At 35.9% G+C, this 20,205-nt stretch overlaps 1 protein-coding gene across 3 annotated transcripts in view; it reads left to right on the top strand.

The window, feature by feature from the left end:
* LOC107047717 (potassium/sodium hyperpolarization-activated cyclic nucleotide-gated channel 1) overlaps positions 1-20,205 on the top strand; it is a 118,931-nt gene that overhangs the window by 2,852 nt on the left and 95,874 nt on the right. The window contains exon 2 of one of the 3 annotated variants that reach the window (XM_015270521.1): positions 3,676-3,746. The exons of the other annotated variants lie outside the window; for them this stretch is intronic. Coding sequence (XP_015126007.1) covers positions 3,726-3,746 — 21 coding nt within the window. The 5' untranslated portion in view covers positions 3,676-3,725. The remainder of the gene's footprint in view (positions 1-3,675; positions 3,747-20,205) is intronic. 3 annotated transcript variants of the gene reach the window in all.

Genomic DNA, 20,205 nt, shown 5'->3' with positions numbered 1-20,205 from the left:
CATCAGTGTACCATTGATGGATGTTCAATCAACTTGTCGGATACGTCAGGGGATATTGATCGACCGAAAATCTCATTGAGGCGCACTGAGGGCATGGATAAATATACGTTTTACCCCTTTTAATGATGGTATTGATTTCGAATGGAGACGTATGGCTTCTGAAACAGATTACTCGTTCTTCAGGGAGAATAGGGCTGTACAGAGAAAATAAGTTTCTAGTTTTTAGAATCGAGGTAATGAATTTAAGAACTTTGGGGTCTGGAAGGTATAATCCTGAGATCGAGAGACTCGGTAGTTCATTTCAGTGAGAGAAAACCCGGAAATTCAGTATTCAAAACTAAAAACATCGAAATGTCCAACGCACCTCGTAGAAAGGGTAAAATTTGTTGGCCGAAATTCCCAGTACACTTTTTTGAAATTTTCATCACATTTTCGTTTTACACTGTTGAATATTTTCGTTTGAGTTTGCCGCGTCAAATCCCCGAAATTTTTATCATTTTTTCATTTCCACTAAAATTTCAGGAAATATTGTCATTGAAAAATCAAATATTGCGTTGATTTTCTGTTCAAATGATCTGAAAAAAAATCAAATATTTGATTTTTCAGGTTAATTATTCCGTGAAAATTTGGAAAAATGCGGAAAATTCAGGCAAACATTGGAAATTTATGTCATTTTGTTTCTGAATATTCATGGTCGACTGAAAATTCAATCGAGTTGTGAAATTTTACCTTAACTGCACTAGAATTTTTCATAAACCTTCGATTATGATAGGTTCCAGTATTCGTCGTCGAATTTTTCTAAAAAAATTTCTCTCCGTGTAGAATCTAAATATCGCAGTCCGCAGCGTTGGAGGATACACCAAAAAAACGGTTTATTTGAATTAAATAAACTATATTTGAATCAAATAAATCGTTCATTTTATCCTAACAGAGAATTCATTCAATTCACATAAACCATTTCTCTCAAAATCGGTCGAAGGCCAGAGACGGGTTTGAAAGTGTGCCCGAGGTTAAACCAGAACGAAATATTCGGCTCAGAAATCTACTTTAAAAATTTGCAATTTCATTGAATTTTCATTGCAATCTGAAATTCAATGATTTTTTTCCCTCAAATCGAATTCAGTGTCACTCTCCTGAAAATTACTACTCAACTCTCCACGAAACTGCAATTTTTTTTTCTCATGATGTAGATTTCAGTATTACAGAATTCTAAAATCCAGAGAATTTTACTGAATACTGGAAATTCCTTTTCTCTGTGTGGAATGAATATATTCTACGTATGACTTTTTTCAAATTTCCAATGTCCATTGCAGTTTTCCTGCTATCATAACTCAAAGGCCATTACTGTCCGAAATGTAAGCCTTACCAAGGGTGAATTGTGTTCGGGTGGATTTCGTCGGACTAGGACTGAGTTGAGGAAATGCACAAGTTATCGTGTTCCTGGGGGCACGTTCTGTCACTGGGTCAACTCTATAGTCAGAGTTCATCCAGCGTCATCCATGCGATCCTTTGATGCTTTTTATTACACTCTCGCTATCCCTACTTCCCTTTATCTCCTGTTTTTTGAATCGTTAAGTATTTAAGAGCACTTACCAGAGTATCTTGCGACTTTTTTTGGAACATGCTCACGATATCAGTCGTTTTTATTATTAGGTTGTATGTTGAAATATTAAATCGAATTCAGTGTCACTCTCCTGAAAATTACTAGTCAACTCTCCATGAAATTTCAATTTGTTTTTCTAATAATGTAGATTATAGCATCACAGAATTCTAAAATCCTGAAATTGTCAATAATATGTAGAATTCTTCGACCGTGAATTTCAATTAAAGAAAAGGTTTTTTTCGGCCTTGCGGTCATGAATTAAAATCGTATAATTTATGACCGCAAGGCCAAAAAACCGTCCCTTTATCCTGAAATTTTCACAGAATACTAGAAAGTTATTTTCTCTGCGTGGAATGAATACATTCTACATATGACATTTTTCAAATTTCCAATGTCCATTGAAGTTTCACTGCTATCAGAACTCAGAGGCCATTGCTATCCGAAATGTAAGCTTTGCCAAGAGTGAATTGTGCTCGGTGGATTTCGTCGGACTTGGACTGAATTGAGGAAATGCACAAGTTCTCGTTTTCCTGGGGGCACGTTCTGTCACTGGGTCAACTCTATAGTCAGAGTCCAGCGTCGTCCATGCGATCGTTTGATACTTTTTATTACACTCTCGCTATATCTACTTCCCTTCATCTCCTGTTGTTTGAATCGTTAAGTATTTAAGAGCACTTACTAGAATATCTTGCGAATTTTCTTGCGTCATGCTCACGATATCAGTCGTTTTTATTGTTAGGGTGTATTGTTGAAATAATTTTATCGATACTTTAGTAGTGTCTTGAGTTTTTTATATTTCATTCTGCATTGTCATGGTGATACTGGAGATATTCGCAGAGAGATGTTTTTCCATTGCATTGAGAATGTTGTTATCGATTCTGAACAGAATGATTCGAGGGATTGAATGGGGGACTGTTGGTTTCTTTTCTTTGTAAATCACTGTCAGAAACTGTCAGCTAAAATTCACAGTGAAAGCTGCCGAAGAATTCAAAAATTTCGCTAAATTCTTAAAAAAACAGATGTTTCTTTACAGTTTCCTGATTTTGCTGTGAAATTTGTCAAGATAAATGCGAAATGGCTCTGAATATTTTCTAGTCAATAAAAATGTTAGTCTATTTATTAGTAATCTTCTATAAAAACTCGAAAATTCAAAGCGTTTGCTCAAGAAAATAGGAAAATGTAATTCTAAATTGTTCTATTATTATTCTATCCAGTGTGACTATTATTTTTTATGATTTATTTCGTTTGTTAATAAAGAAAGAGAGATATATAGACATTTCAAAAATTAATTTCATCAAATGTTAATACTAGAAAGTTTTGAATATTATTTTTTTCCTTGTTCAAGTCAATGCCAGCAATTTCTAACTGAAATTCACAACGAGAATTATTCAAAATTCAGAACTTTCGCTAAATCTCAGGGGAAATAGATTTTTCCTCATAGTTTTTGGATTTTACAGTACAATTCAGTAGCGAATTGGTAGAACGGTATAAGTCAATTTGCACTATTGACCAGTTTTCAATGAATATCTCGGAATCTAGGAGAGATAGCAAAATTGTTGTTATAATTTTTATGTAGAGCCAATTGGGTGCTGCAACAAATGCCATTACGAAAATTTCGCGATCTCCCTTAGATTCGGAAATATTCCTCAAAAACTCAACTGGAAGATAAGTCGACTTGAACCATTTTACCACTTCGCTACTGAATTCTAATAATTTATCAAGAGAAGTGCAATATGGCTCGCAATGGGTTGTCCTTTTTTATTTTCCGAATTTTTGTGGCGAATTTTTTTACGTTTTCTCAACGACAATTGTCAACCGCCGTGAGAGATTGCGTTTGAATGGAGAGCAATATTCTCAACAAAAATTTCGTCCTCTGTATTATTCACCCTTTGCAAATGTCTCCTGCGAATGCAATGTATTTCCACATTTACTCCCTCTGACTCAAGCGTAGGCGGTTTCAAGATAATAAAACGCTTGACTTTGGTACAAATAGTTCTCCTTTTATTCGTATCATTCGTACTATCAAATACATAAAGACTTTTTTCAATTTTTTTCTTCATTATTGGACGCAGCTGCGAATCTGGATGACCCAACTCACACCGAGGGCACGAAATCGTAGAAAATGCAAAATAATCGGCCAGTGGTTCGTATTAAAAGAATATATCATCTTTTTGTTCTCTTCATTTACTTTATTCTGCTCTGTTTCTTAGCTTCTGTAATTCACTTTATTATTCTACTATAATGTACATTGTGAGTGAGGTTGAAAAGGCGCATTCGAATGCAAATGGCAGTCGTTAAAGTAGATGAAAATTAGACAGCATCAGAAGGGGTGGGAAAAAGGGGTAATCGTTGGTAGGTAATTCTCCTTCTTTTCGTCGGAAATATTTCAATGCTAATTGGTCCAATGCCAGCCAATCCCTTATCTTTTCTTCAACCTCCGGACAACTTTTCAAACTCATCCATCTGCATCATTCATTTTTAAACAGCATTTTTCCTCCTCCCTAGATTCTTCCGGAGTTTATTATATAAAGAGGCTTTCCTTATCTCAAGAGAGATATTGTATTTTGCTGGGGATTTTGCCATGTATTTGTCAGGTGTATGTTGGATTGAAAGAAGATCTCGTGTGTTTCACTGTTAGGAAACAATCATAAAAATTCAAATTTCACTGAAAATTCAACGGAATCTCAAATTTTTGAACTGTAGGAGGCGAGGATTACCTAAAGCACATAAATTTTCAATCAAAACATGAATATTCAGTACAAAAATGTGCTGATGTGGAAATTAATTGAAAATTCAAGAATACATTCACCTGATTTTTTTTGTCTATTCATTTGGTCCAAATAACATTTTCTCATTTTGTTCCCTACCCATTACCCCATAAAATATGGAATGGATACACATTACAGAAAATGCACACATACACAAAAAATACACAAAAAAATGCAAAAATGCAAAATGTAAAAATGTATGTGAAAATATACACATAAATTTTTACATTTGCTTACATACCTGAATTTTTATAATTTTTATTAATTCTCAACGACGTTAGTCCTTGAACTAAAATAAAACTAATTAATTTTAGTAATTGAATTAAAATTAAGTTTTCATTCATTTTTTCATCCAATTGCAAATTTTCAATGACAAAATTCCTTGAAATTTCAGTGAAACTGTCACTTGATGAAAAGCAGTTTAGCAAAAATTTCAGCCAAAAACTCTTGAAGGTATTCTCCACTGTTTTTTATGCATATTTCTATACACACTGATATTACTTCTAGGATGGGTAAAAAGGACTATTTTTAATCACCAATAATTCGAGTTCCGCAGAGTGAAATTCACCTGTTCTTTTTTCCCTCAACGACTTGATTTATTCAAGTCGTGTTATTCGGTCAGAAGATATTGATTATTCAAGGATATTCAAACCTTTTCAGCCTGGAAGATGAAATACCTCGAATGTATAGGTGATTTATAATTTTCCAGGATAAATCTCCCCTACAACAGATATTTCTCCCATCTATAGATGATTCATCCGTCGTTGATGACTCCCCTTAGAGGAGAACAATGTGCCGAGCAGGGGTTGATTATCCCTTATTGTTTTCTGTGTGCATACATCCTCAAAAGAAAAGTAATTAACAAGTGGGAAATTGCTCTTGTGTTGAATAGAGCATAGTTATTTTTGCTAATAAATTAGCAATATGCTTCCGAATGGTTATTTTCCACATCACTTTCTTCGATTATGTATCATTCATTGCTTATTTCATTTCATTAAATTGAATAAGATTTCTTTTCAGCTAATTTTGTCAGATGTTCAAATTAGCTGAATGGTATCATCATCATTATTCTTATTATCCCTTTCTTCTGTACAACCAATTGTCTTCGTTACAGTTCTATCTCTTAATAGAAAAATTTTATTTATACATAATTGAATGAATTTGAAACATCGCATTTGAAGAAACCATCAGAAAGCTCCCTTTCAGGAAAATTCATGAAAAATGCAAACTTTTCTACAATCATCATAAAAATCAAATCAACCATAGCTATCGCTATAACTATCGTAATCATCTTTTAGCTTCAACTTAGTGTAATTAAAACAAACATTTTAAGCTACGATTGAATTCATTTGAAGCATGATATATATGCAAAGATATCTCAGGAATTCTGATTAAAAAAAAAAAACAGAATTTTCGAAAATGTTCAAATGAATCAAAATAACGATTATTGCTATCACCTTTCTCTTTGAACTCGGTCAAAGGGATAAACCAATTTGTTAAGCCATCATTCAATCAATTCAGAACATTTTTTTTAGTTATTTTAAAAAAACAATTTTTGAAAAATTAAAAAAATTTGACAAATTAAAAAGTGAATTAAATTTTAATTAATGGCAATTGATAGGGCTCGACAATATCTACATTTGAGGAAAAAAAGATTCAATTTCATCGATTCAGTAGCGAACATTTTGGATCATATTGGATCGATATGACAATAAATCCAAAACTTAAATTTGAACGATTACAATGCTTCCATTCAAAAGCAAAAACAAATGAGTCTCCTCCTCAACTGAGCATTCCCCTGCCAAACACGTCGAAATCTCCCGGACTTTGGTCCTCCCACCTAAAACCCCTCGATTCATCCAGCATATTTAATGTTAAAAAACTCCATAACTCACTCCGTTAATATAATGGAAGTTGAACTGAATGAATCATAAATCTCATTTCGTCCCTGAAAATAAATCAAATAGAACATTCACCCGCATAAATATCATATTATCAACACTGCGCATTCTAAAATAAAGATTATCTGCAGGCATATTTTTTCCCTCTATTCAGGTGTCTGTTGGGGAGGGGCAGTAGGTGGAGATGGAATCGTACAATTTATTCCCATTGTAGTTAAACGTTTGGGAATATGTGCAACTCTATCGCGAAGAGTCGCCGGGACATTTATTGTTTTGCGAGGGTCAGGAAGAGAGAGAGGAGAGGGTGACGGGCGAACGTGGTAAAACGTTGAAAAACGTGAAAATGTACATGTCCAGTGTTTTGTACGAATCCAATCATCCGTGGGTGCCCGTTCAATGGGATCACCACGATCTTTTTGATTTTCGGTTCTATTTATGTAAATTGAATGTGTGGAACGGATGATTTATCGTTGAAAATTTATCGAAGTTATTTCAATGGTTTATCGAATTGTAATGAAATGTTTTATTTATGCAAAGGACGGTTTGCAGGGTAATTTAATCAAATTTGGTCAACTAAATGTTCCTGGTTTCTATCAATTTTAATGGAATAATTGAACTGGAATTTACACCTTTCAATGATTGTTCCGTAAAATTTTGAATTTTCAGTGACGCCAAAAATTTGTAACAGTGTAGATAATATTAAGGTACTTCCTCAGTGAGTTATACTTGGTGAAAATTTCGCAATGAACTGAAACCCAAAATTTTGATCATATGTTGTTGAGGACATGTAAAAACGACTCTCAAAATTTCAAGTATCTTTTCCATACGAATTTTTGAGATATCCATCGTCAAACATTAAATTTTTGTCTTTTTTAAGTTTTTGTCGACGCATATCTCAGAAAATTCGCGTAGAAAAAATACTTGAAATTTTGGGAATCGTTTTCACATGTGCTCAACAACATATGATCCAAATATTAGGTCTTCAGTTCATTGCGAAATTTTCATTGAGTATAACTCACTGAGGAAGTACCTTAAGGATATCCATGTATCTTGTACAATTTGGTACAGACCGCATTATAAATTCAACCATTTTCAATCATCAAATTTGTCAATTAAATTGAGTGAGAAAAATTTGAAAAAAATCATGAATATCGCAATTTTTTAATCATTTCACCAAACTTCCTCCAAAAGTAAGCTTGCCAATTTTTTTTCAGACTAAGAAAATTTTTTCTAACGGTTCAATATCGAGATTCAAACTCAGATCTGCAAAGTTTCTCTCTACGTTATAAAAATCCAAATGGACTTCTGGTGATAAAAATTTGTTACTCGAAATTAATAGTCCAAAATTAAGAGTCACAAGGGTCATGCGCGTCAAAATAAGGGTCATGAGCGTAAATATAAGGGTCACGAGGATCAGATTAAGGGTCCTATGGGTCCCTTTCAAAAATTCATTTTCTTCGCCATCTAAAACGATATTTCAGTTCTAACTAATAAATTCTTTATTTTGACGTCACATTTGTTTATATTAAAAAACTGTAGTGTTGCAGTGAATACAAGTGCAACTAGAATTTCTATTGGCCGTGACTATTCGCACCATTGAGTGAATCACTCCCGTACACTGGGTTTTCAACTCGGGTTTTCAGTTGAACACCCGAGTTGAAAACCCGAGTTTGTAGCAAAGCTGTCAGACAAGATATGAATGTTTTTTTGGGCTCAAATGAAAGAGTGGGTCGAGAAATGACGTGCTAGAGCCTCTAAACATAACAAATGTCTCTAAAGATGATGTCTGTTTTCAATTGAACCGCAGAGTTCCTGCGTGAAACACACAGTAGTATAAAACTTCAACATCGTGAAATACACAGCATTATGAAAATTCGGCTGCGTGAAACACACAAACTTCACGCATGCGTGGAGTGTATGGAATGTACGGGAGTGATTCACGCAATGGTGCGAATAGTCACGGCCATTTCTATTTAAACTTACTCTGATTATACTATTGAAATTGTCAGAAGATATCATTTCCTTCGCTGGAGATAAGAACGATCTGTTAAAATTGCCCCCACTGAATTTATTTTCACTTTATTATTTAATAGAGGATCATAGTGAATAATACAGATGATTCATAAATAGTTGAGCGGACTTTCCCCTCGTAAAATATTTATTGAGGTGAACGTACTAAAGCTGGCTATATTCCCGGTAAAGGAAGAGTAATCCATCTATTTCGCGCTCAAGAAAACACGACAGTAAAAATTGTTACCCCTTTAACCCATCAAACTTGCTCACCCTATATTGAATTAGGAACTTTGATTCGTTCGCCTCTTTTGCTCAGCTATTTGCTCGGTTCAGTGTAAAAAGAGAGGATGAGGCACTGACGGAGGGAGGAGGCCTTCGAGCCCCTGCATACTCCACTATCCTTTCAATAGTCGAGTTATGGAGGATGAGAAAACGGAGAATCTATCTCTCGGTTCAGGGATTACATCAGAGAAAATGAATGTCGTCGTGAAATCATTTTTCCTGGAGAATACGGAGGCCAAATAAAATGGGGAAATCGGAGGATGGGTTTTATTACGTTTTATTGGACATTGGAGGATGTGTTGGATTTTACGTTTACATTGGAAATTGAAATTAAGATTTGGAAAATATCAATGGGATCCGAAAATCTTAATTTCATAGGCGGGTGACAATTTTTGAATTTAAATTGTCGATGTTATGTTGCTATGTTCTTATTCATCTTGCAAATTCAATGGACATTAGTTTTTTAGGCACGTGATCATTGATACTTCAGTGACTGCTTGAATTCTCAAACTCTAAATATTGGAATTCCTCTTTTAAACGATTGATTTCGATAAGTTATATTTTAGAAAAAATAGAATATTAAACTATAATGCAATTTCAATAGTTCATGCGGAGAAAATTATTTCGTGAAATGTCACAACTAATTAATTAAAATTCAGAAAAGATTTTTCAATTTCATTCGACAACCATTGGTTAAATTTTCGATAAGCGTTCGTCAATTTTTTTGATGGATCACGTGAAGTTTCAGTCAAAAATTTTGGAGAGCGGTTGTCGACAAACAACAGCCAGGTTGAACTTCTAATTCAATAAATGCAATCAAGTTTGGCTGCCGGAGTAGATAGTGAGGGCATATACATATTTGGAAACAAACACTCATTGAATTCCCCGACGCCGATTGAATAATCCTTAATTATAGAATTATAAAATGTTGAAAAACGCGTCGCTGAATCCACTAAATGAAAAAAATGCATGCCAAAGAAAACCCAAAAGCTCCAACTATGCAGTGTTTAATTGAAAATAGGTTCGCAATAATTATCCACTCATTAAATCTCCCATCCCAAATTATGAAGTGTTAACTTCAAACGAAGTTCGCGATAATTATCCACTCATTAAATCTCCCGCCACCGATTAAATACTCCCTATTTATAGAATTTCCAAATATTGAAAAATGCGTCGCTGCCTCCATCAAATGGAAAAAAATGCATGCCAAAGAAAACCCAAAAGGTCAAACTACGCTGTGTTAAATTCAAACGAAGTTGGCGCTAATTATCCACTCAAATCTCCCATCACTGATTAGATAGTCCCTAACTATGGGATTTTAAAATGTTGAAAAACGCGTCGCATCCTCCAGCAAATGAAACAATGCACCCCAAAGAAAACGCAAACCCCAAACTATGCCGTGTTAAATTCAAAAGAAGTTCATGATAACCATCCACTCATTAAACTTCCCACCACCGATTAAATAGTTCCTCATCATAGAATTTTGAAATGTTGGAAATCGCTTCTCTGCCTCCACTAACTAAAAAAAATGCATCCCAAAGGAAACCCAAAAGCCCAAATTAAGCAGTGTTAAATTCAAACGAAGTTGGCGCTAATTATCCACTCAAATCACCCATCACCGATTAGATAGTCCCTAACTATGGAATTTTAAAATGTTGAAAAACGCGTCGCATTCTGCACCAAATAAAACAATGCACCCCAAAGAAAACGCGATCCCCAAACTATGCAGTGTTCGATTCAAAAGAATTTCGCGATAATTATGCACTCATTAAACTCCTGCCAACGATTAAATAGTCCCTCATCATAGAATTTTTAAATGTTGAAAACCGCTTCTCTGCCTCCACTAACTAAAAAAATACATCCCAAAGAAAACCCGAAAGCTCAAATTATGCAGTGTTGAATTCAAACGAAGTTGGCGACAATTATCCACTCATTAAACTTCCCCGTTACCGATTAAATAGTCCTTTGAATAATAAATAAGGTAAAACCCCTTTGACACGAAACCCAGAAACATTTTCATCACCTGGGGGACCATTTGAACGCTCCAGTGGGAAACATCACTGAGAAAGTTACCTAGCGTGACCTAATACTATCTTAATTATCCGTGGGATGTAGTATGCCAAGAACTGGGTGGGCGGATGAACTCACGGACGTCACTCACTGCTTTAATAACAATTATATGTCAACTCTCATGGGTTCCAGCTGTTCCTCATGCTCCTAATGACTCGTCTTACGCCGGCAAAACGACCGGAATAATAATTTTCGATTAAACTGATGTACTCCGTAAGACTGAGAGAGTTCCACGTTACGTGACTCGGTCCAATTAATTTATCAATTTGGATGGATTAAAATCTCTGCATCCGGTTTAATGCCAATTTGCATTTGTGTTTATCAATGCTGCATTTAATCCAATTGATACAGGCTGGAGCATTAATTCCCTGAAATGACATTCTCAGTGATAACGAGGATTATATGTGGATGGAAAACATATTTTTTGGGATTCATTTATTCAGCGTTATTGTCTGTGCGGTTTTCCTATAGTCTCAAATTATTTATTCAACAGTGACGCGGTCTGCGAGTTGAACAATCAGTGGTGTTCTCATTCATTCATTTCAAATAACGCTTCTATTAGAATTAAATAAACGATTTCAACGATTTTTTTTCCGAAAATGAGTTATTGATGGAAAATGATTCTATGTATTGTATTACATATCCCCTATAAACGATTTGGGTAAAAAAAAATTGACTATATTTTTAATGAGATTTTTTCGACAACCTATTTCGAAGATAGGATTTTTTCGTGGTTTTTTTTTCTATAACTCGGGTTCTATTCAGCCGATTTTGATTTATAACGGCTAAAAATTTTCCATTTCCTATCACCTATAAGATGATTTTGGGTAATTTGCTTTTCAATCCCTAGGTGCTCATAATACCGAACTTTCAAAAAAAAAAATTTGAAATACTTCGAATTGTCAAAATTATGTCGTCCTCCATTTTTCTCATCTTTTTTTCAGTAACTCTTATAATCAAAAGAAGTATTTTAAGCCGTAATACAAGTTGGGTTTCGTCCTGGATCTATTTTATTTTAATTTTGAATTTTATTTCTTCTCGAAATTCCGCGAATTTGGTCAAAACACCCCAAAACGATTTCGATTATAGATCAAAATACAATGCTTCCATTCGGAAGCAAAAATATGCAACATATGAGTGTACATTTAAATTCACTTCATACTGTTTAATGTATTGTTGTATGACGGCTCAAAATACCTGTTTCGATTACAAGAGTTACTGAAAAAAAACGAGGAAAATAAAACGCGACATCATTTTGAAAATTCGGTATTATGAGCACCTAGGGGTTGGAAAAAAATTACTCGAAATATTCTTATAGATGATAGAAAATTCAAAATTTTGACGTGTCATAACCTAAAATCGGATAAATGGAACTGGAGTTATTGAAAAAAAACGCTAAAACAAAGAAAAAATCATATTTCCGAAATAGGCTGTTAAAAAAATCTGAAAAAAATTGAGAGATGGTTTTTCTAGTCCCCCAATCGTAGAAAAAATAAACGAGATCATTTTCCAAAAGGGTCAGGGCCAGCCATTGACTCATTTGAAAAATCATTTCGCGATTTGGATACTGAAAGTTCATTTTCGTGAGAAGACCCGGTAAACCGCGATTCTAACCTCGCTTCGCTCGGTTTGATCGCGGTTTACGGGCCTTCTGGCGAAAAATTGCATTCATCACAAAGCCACATTCGTCAGAAAATACTTTGTGGACCTTGTGATGAAAATAACTATTATGTCATTAGGCCCGATAAACCGCAATTCTAACCTCGCTTCGCTCGGTTAGATCGAGGTTTTCGGGCCCAACGACATAAAATAGCGTATATAACACAGCGATAAACGCATTATCTGCCGAATATAATTATAATCCTCGCCTTCGGCTCAGATTATAAAACCACATTCGCCAGATAATACTTTTATCGCCTAGTGGCATAATATACTATTTTTTTATTCAACATTCAAGTAAATTGGAGAATTTTTCATTCATTCATTTGTGGCCATAAATAAAGAAATTATACCCCATACAGGAATTTCCGTACGAAGTCTAAAGTAATTAATTCAACCTCAACGCGCGCATTGTTTGAATCAACCAATCGTCGGTCTTTTAAAGTCAATAAAACCGCTCATCGTGAGCGGATAGTTCGCATAACCGCAGACATTGTGGACCATTTCCAAGATTCTTCGGAAGTGATTTCCAAACTTTCACCCACGTCGTCAAATTAAATTCAGACTTCTCTCCTTCGATCTCCAGGATATCATGATATTGACCGGAATCCGTGTCAGTGTGAGGAGTGGGGAAACTTCAGCTGATGTTTATCGTTATGAACGGAGAGATATGCAAAAATAATCCGAAGAATTCCGAATGGAGAAACTCTTGCGTTTTTACGTTGAGAGAAAAATGGGTTCCAGCGTGGATCTGTTGAAAAATGAAACATTCTATTCGGCAAGGCTATCATATTTCATTCCATTCAGAAAATTACACTTTGAAATTTTTATCAAGTGACATTACACTGAGGGAAAAATGAACAAGGTGTGAAACAAGTCTTGTTTGAGCCAACACCCTCGTTATTTGAACGAATTCCCAAAAAAATAATTCAGTAGCGAAGTGGTAAAACGGTACAAGTCAATTTTGACTATCGACCAGTTTTTAATGAATATCTCGGAATCTAAGGGAGATTGCAAATTTTTTGTTATAACTTTTTTTGTAGAGCCGATTGAGACCTACAACAAATGTATTTACGAAATTTTCGCTATATGTAATTACGAAAATTTTGCTATTACCAACTCGAGACGTATTTTAATATTATTTCAATAATCAGAATAACACCCAATAAAAATATTTGACACCCGTAGGTGATGAGAAAAAAATCAATCAATCTGATGAATAAAATCAATATTCAAAAAGGGGTCAAATGCACACTTAAATAGTTACTTGAAAGTTGGAAAATATCGTGCTCAGCGATTGAATCAGGGCTCGAGAACAATAAGACTCCCCTTTTTTCCGGAAATCCACCGGGACTACCTTGTGGGTCCGATTGTCTTGGGCTATACCTTAAGATGCAAAAGTGACGTTTGCCCTGAGGTGATCGGTAGAGGCACACCCTCCCCTACTTGGATTTCCTCATCGATATTTTTCCCATCCAAGCCACTACGACCCAGCCATTTGCTGATTTTTGGCCTACATTCTCTCCCCTTTTCAAACCTCCCTCTGCCGGTAAATTGGGAGAGACCCTCGAGGCTCGAGCGTGGGTTGAAGTTTAATAAATATGGAGTAACTTAATATTGAGCGATGGAATGGGTGACCGGAGGAACTTTATCGAGGGATAGAACCGATATATATTCCGACATCGGGCTGATGGGACTGAGAAACCGTTTGAATGACAAGAGGACGCGTCAAACTCTACGATTATTATACGTTAGACATGGCAGTGTGACCTCAGCGATAGATCATCATCTGCAGTTTCAGAAATATGGCTCTGCACTGTTAGAAATTTGTAGAAATTTCATGGAAGATATTATAGTAAATCTCATGAGAGTGACATTGAATCGGATTTAGGGACAAAATGGTTATGGAATATCAAATTTTAAGTCAAATTCACGGAAATTCATGAGCTTTCAGTGGAACTTGAATATTCAGAAACAAAATGACGTAAATTTTCAATTTTTCCCTGAATTTTCAGCATTTTTCTGAATTTTCGCGGAATAATTGCACAGAAAATCAATATTATGTGATATTTTAATGTTGAGCGATGGAATGGGTGACCGGAGGAACTTTATCGAGGGATAGAATCGATATAAATTCCGACATCGGGCTGATGGGACTGAAAAACCGTTTGAATGACAAGAGGACGTGTCAAATTCTACGATTATTATACGTTAGACATGGCAGCGTCACCCCAGCGATAGATCATCATCTGCATTTTCAGAAATATGGCTCTGCACTGCTAGAAATTTTTAGAAATTTCATGGAAGATATTATAGTAAATCTCATGAGAGTGACATTGAATCGGATTTAGGGACAAAATGGTTATGGAATTTCAAGTTTCAAGTCAAATTCACGGAAATTCATGAGCTTTCAGTGGAACTTGAATATTCAGAAACAAAATGACGTAAATTTTCAATTTCTCCCGGAATTTTCAACATTTTTCTGAATTTTCGCGGAATCATTGCACAGAAAATCAATATTATGTGATATTTTAATATTGAGCGATGGAATGGATGACCGGAGGAACTTTATCGAGGGATAGAACCGATATATATTCCGACATCGGACTGATGGGACTGAGAAACCGTTTGAATGACAAGAGGACGCGTCAAACTCTACGATTATTATACGTTAGACATGGCAGCGTGACCCGAGCGATAGATCATCATCTGCAACTCTCACTCCCCCGCAATTAACTCATTCATGTCTGACGTCAGCACTTGCTACTGCAGCAATTACCCCGTCCTTTACATAACATTTGTCTCCTCATGGATTTGAATATGTCAGTCTAATTGGAAATCACCTGAATGCATTCAATTTTTGTCGAAGAATAAACAAAAAGTGTGTTGAGAGCGTGTGGAAGTCGTTTGACACAGAGGAATGCAAATACTTCGCGCATTGTGGTTGCAACTTTTGACCTACGTCAAAAGTCTGCACCTGTGTGATAACAAATTAGCTTCGGAACTGAAGTACATGGGAAAGTACATCTGAAATACATCTCTTCCTCTTCGTATTTGATTTCCCTCTCGCCGTGCGCTTACATTTGCTCTCTGAGTAGTTGAAAATAGACAACCGGGTGGAATATATCCACCGGCTATCTCTGTTTACCATCAGGAATTGATTAATTTTATGTGAGTGCATGGAAATATACTTTTTCATCACGCTGTGATGAAAAGTGAACTTTTCGGCACGCTCCGCGTGCCTAAAAGTCCAATTTCCGCCACATTGTGATGAAAAATATTGTTCGTAACTCGTGAAAAAATGTTTTTTAGCTCGTGGGATTATATCACTCGCCTTCGGCTCGTGATATACACCTCCCACTCGCCAAAAAACACTTTTTTGCACTCGTTACGAAATAAGTTATTTTCATCACAAGGTCCACAAAGTATTTTCTGACGAATGTGGCTTTGTAGGCCGAGTCGAAGGCGAGGCCTATAATCACATTCGTCAGAAAATACTTTTAGACCGTGTGATGAATGCAATTTTTCGTCAGAAGGCCCGTAAACCGCGATCAAACCGAGCGAAGCGAGGTTAGAATCGCGGTTTACCGGGTCTTCTCACGAAAATGCTATTTTTCCATTCTCATACAGCCGATTAGCCTTTTTATGGTTCCATCCCACCATCCACCGCTTATTACGGTGTCATGGGTCGACATCCTCCCCCAACATATCACATTGTGCCCCATCAGGAGCTCTACTCCATGTGCAGACTCTCCAGCTGACCGAGGGAAACCATGGAAAACCTTGGCCGACATGGACGTCCATCGGAGAATCTTTCCCAAACATTCAATCTCGATGATTACCAATGTCTAGAGTCTAGACAATTCTTCAACGATTTCAATAGAAATTCAATCAAACTTTTTTGAGAAGATGCGAGATGTTTCCATTAAATATTCTTGTATAATGTGGGTATGGAAAGCCATTTCATAACCAAATAATTGCATGAAAAAAGCAAAACAATTATTATGGAGTTTTTGCCGGATTCTCATTTTCTACATTCACCACTTGGGGCGCTCTTCATAGAACGCTCCCCACTACACTGCCACCGCGGCCCCCACTGCTACCGCCACTATGATCGTACTAGGACCCCTGTGATTGGAAGGCCAATAAAGTTTATGGGCTTCCTAATGCAAGTTTATGAGGTTACTCCGAGCTACCTGGACTTTGCCCATCCCTGGTCTAGACTCCCTTTTAACGGTTTCCGAAAGATTGAAAATCCCAATTTGCCCCAAGCCGGACTCGAACCCGCTCCCTCTACGCGTCCCGCCATCCGGCCCAAGGATTTAACCACTTCGGCCACCGTTGTCATTTATCATGTCTCAATTTTTTGATTATACCGCGTAAATTACTTTGAGAATTTTTCCCATCCAAATATCCTTTTCCTTTTATCAAAAAGGACAAAAAGACAAAATTGAACGGGTAATGAATGGAAACACATTTTCAATAATTATATACAGGGTGACGTCAGCACCTTGTTTATAAATTTCAGGCAGATATAGAACAGAAAATGGAAAATTCAATAGTACAAAAATTATTAAATTCCGATAATGGACTTTCAAATGGTGAAGATTAAACTTTTTCAATACTTTAGCTAATTACATTGCGAATGACTATCGCCATGATTGGAAACGATGACGCAGTTGTCAATGGGACGTGATGTGATAGTTAATATCGCTCTTCGTGTTGATAAAATTATCGGTTTCTGGCTGCAATGAACGTTACTCATACTATCGCACATAATGCTTCTCCAGCTATCGCGCATAATGTCGCTAAAATCATCGCAGTAAATATCGCCATAAATGTCGTACCATCACCATTTTCAATCATGGCGGCATGGCAGGCGACTACACGGATAGAAATATTCAATAAAAATTACGCATCTTTTCCGTGATTTCGAAGCAAAATGAGGTTGTAGGAAATTTTACGGAACTGTCACAGAATTTATCCAGAGCGTTCCGTAATTTTTATATGAATCTCCCGTGAAAAATTACGATACCGTTACTCGGAGAGAAATTTTTGATAAAAATTACCCTACCGTTCTATAAAAGTGTATCATGAGCCATCGTTTCTTTATTTCTATCCCGAAATTTAGTAAAAATTAATATATGATGATCAAATTTTATTCTACGTTAGAGAAATTTTATCCTGATAAAAATAAAAATTACCGTGCCGGTAGAGTAAAATTTGTCAACCTTTCATGAATTTTCGTTGTTATCTACATAGAAATTACTGGACTGGAAGGGTAAAATTTATTATGCATCAGGATAAAATGTCTCTTACGTAGAATAAAATTTGATCATCATATATTAATTTTTACTAAATTTCGGGATAGAAATGAAGAAACGATGACTCATGATACATTTCTATAGAACGGTAGGGTAATTTTTATCAAAAATTTCTCTCCGTGTACCATAATGTTATTGGATAAATCGTTGAAACATTCTAACGCTCACTATTCAAAAATTTATCGTAATTTCATCATTTTTATGCCATTGAAGTACTGATTTTCCATTCTATATTTCCTCTCAATTTGTAAACAAGGTGCTGACGTCATCCTGTATGTAGTACAATGAGAATAATTATGAATAATTAATTTTGGAGAAAATTTGGAAAGGAAAAAAAGAAAAAAACATAAGGAATGGACATCAACACGCCAGTTCTTTCTAAAAAAAAGCATGCGTAATATCTCGAATCGAAAATGAGAGCTCGAATATATTCAATTACGCCATTCATTACTATTTATTAAGTCTTGTGGACGGTAAATAATTCTCCCACTCCAACCCCCGATGAATTGAAAAAAAAGTCATTCGCATGACCGAAAAGGATTGTATGAACCCAAGCGCAAAAAGCTCTGAAACCGCGAGCTCGTAACGAGGACAATTGGATATCAATCCATTTGTATCGCAGCTGGAAAGTAGCGGCTAATCCCGTCCATTTCCCAGGGAAAAAAACCCCACTCGATAGCCACAGCTTTCTTCACCAATGGTCTCCCCTCACCCTAAGCCCATTCTCCTGAAAATCCATTACAATCCATTAGATGTCTGAGAACCCACATAATCCCCCCAAAAAATGGTGAACAACGTTCCGAAAATTCGTCATCCAGACAAGCACAGAGAAAAAAAGTTTTAATTTTCAGGAATAAGGCACTGCACTGTTAGAAATTTTTTGAAATTCCATGGGAGATAGTAAATCTCTTGAGAGTAACATTGAACCGTATGTAGGGAAAAATTGTTATGAAATTTCAAGTTTTAAGTCAAATTTACGGAAATTCATGAGTTTTCAGTGGGATGAGATGGAAATTTTACAACTTGATTGAACTTTCAGTGGAACATGAATATTCAGAAACAAAATGACATGAATTTTCAATTTTTCCCTAAATTTTTAGGATTTTTCCGAATTTGCAGGGAATAATTGAACAGAAAATAAATGGAATATTCGATTTTTCAATGACACGATTTCCTGAAATTTCAGTGGAACTTGAATCCGATAAAAATTTCTGGAATTTGGTACGGAAAATTCAGACGAAAATTTTTAATAGTGTGATTATCGGGCACATATCACTAATTTTAGAAATCTAATTTCTAAATTTAATTTAGAAATCTCAATTATTGGTGATACTTGATACTGACTAGAATAACCCTGATCATCAGTGATTTCTATCACTGCGAATTGGTGAGGATAGAAATGAGGAAACGATGACTCATGCCACACTTTTATAGAACGGTAGGATAATTTTTATCAGAAATTTCTCTCCATCTATTTGTTAACTTTCACCAACTAGTATTTTGAAATTCAACAACTAGTTGGTGAATTTCAATAATTAGTTAATGAATTTCAAATAATTTTCCCGTGCACAATCACAATCGTGAATTTATAAAAATTCAAGATATTCCTAAAAATCAGGGATTAATTCCTGAAAATCAGCGGTATGTCCCTGAAAATTAAACCTTTTTTTCGTTATGAGTGCAAAACTTTGTGACACGATTGGCTGCATCTACATCGCATTACGCAGTGGGCATGCCAAAATACATGCAGTCGTTCTATCGTAGGTTGTGCACACGCGTCAAGGTTTAATAATCGTGGCTCCATTGTGCCGTCTGGCTACTCGGTGATGTTCAGTGCACGTCAAGTATTGTGGATAATGGCAAGAGAGGTGGAGAGTATAACGCAAGGGCTGTTTCATGACGGCCGCCCCCCGTCCCAACTTTGTCGCTCCACACTGATCATCTGAGCCAAGTACATCCATAACACTGGCTATACAAACGCCACTGCAACATGGATAGCCAGTGTGCTCTATCAGGCAGTCTCCAGGATGGTATATCAAATGGTGGAAACGTGTATACAGCGAAGCATACTATCGGCTTTAATACATGGTTGTATGGGCCCGGGGCCGTTGCCAAACTAATTACCAATGAACGCGCACGATTTCGAATTTGGTCAATCGAATTTCACGTGTTTCAGGTGTATCACGTCAAATGTCCTGGCAGTCACTGGTCGGCCTGAATTTATGTTCGCTAAGCGGGCTAATAGGTCGATGCACTCCAAAGGATGGACGATCTCATGTTCTCTTTCTCTATAAAAAAATTGGTACAATTTTTTCTGTCACTGATTCATTTCGTCGACCTACATTAGCTCTATCAAAATGTGATATTTTGTCGTGTTGAATCAATTTACTTGCGGACAAAAAAGAAAGTTTCCACGAAAACATAATTTTTGTAGTAGTAATTGTCCGCCTACACTTACAATTTCGATGGAATAAATGATAATTTCAAGAGGAAATTACAATTTTTGGCAAAGTAAATAATTTCGAGGGGACAATTTTTTTTTTGAAAGAAGTGAAGTTGAGTGGAAATGTCAAAAATATTTTTCG

The sequence above is a fragment of the Diachasma alloeum genome, unplaced genomic scaffold, assembly GCF_001412515.2.
Source record: "Diachasma alloeum isolate Michigan unplaced genomic scaffold, Dall2.0 Dall_scaffold_78908, whole genome shotgun sequence".
NCBI classification, from domain to species: domain Eukaryota; kingdom Metazoa; phylum Arthropoda; class Insecta; order Hymenoptera; family Braconidae; genus Diachasma; species Diachasma alloeum.
This window is presented reverse-complemented; position numbering and strand designations above follow the sequence as displayed.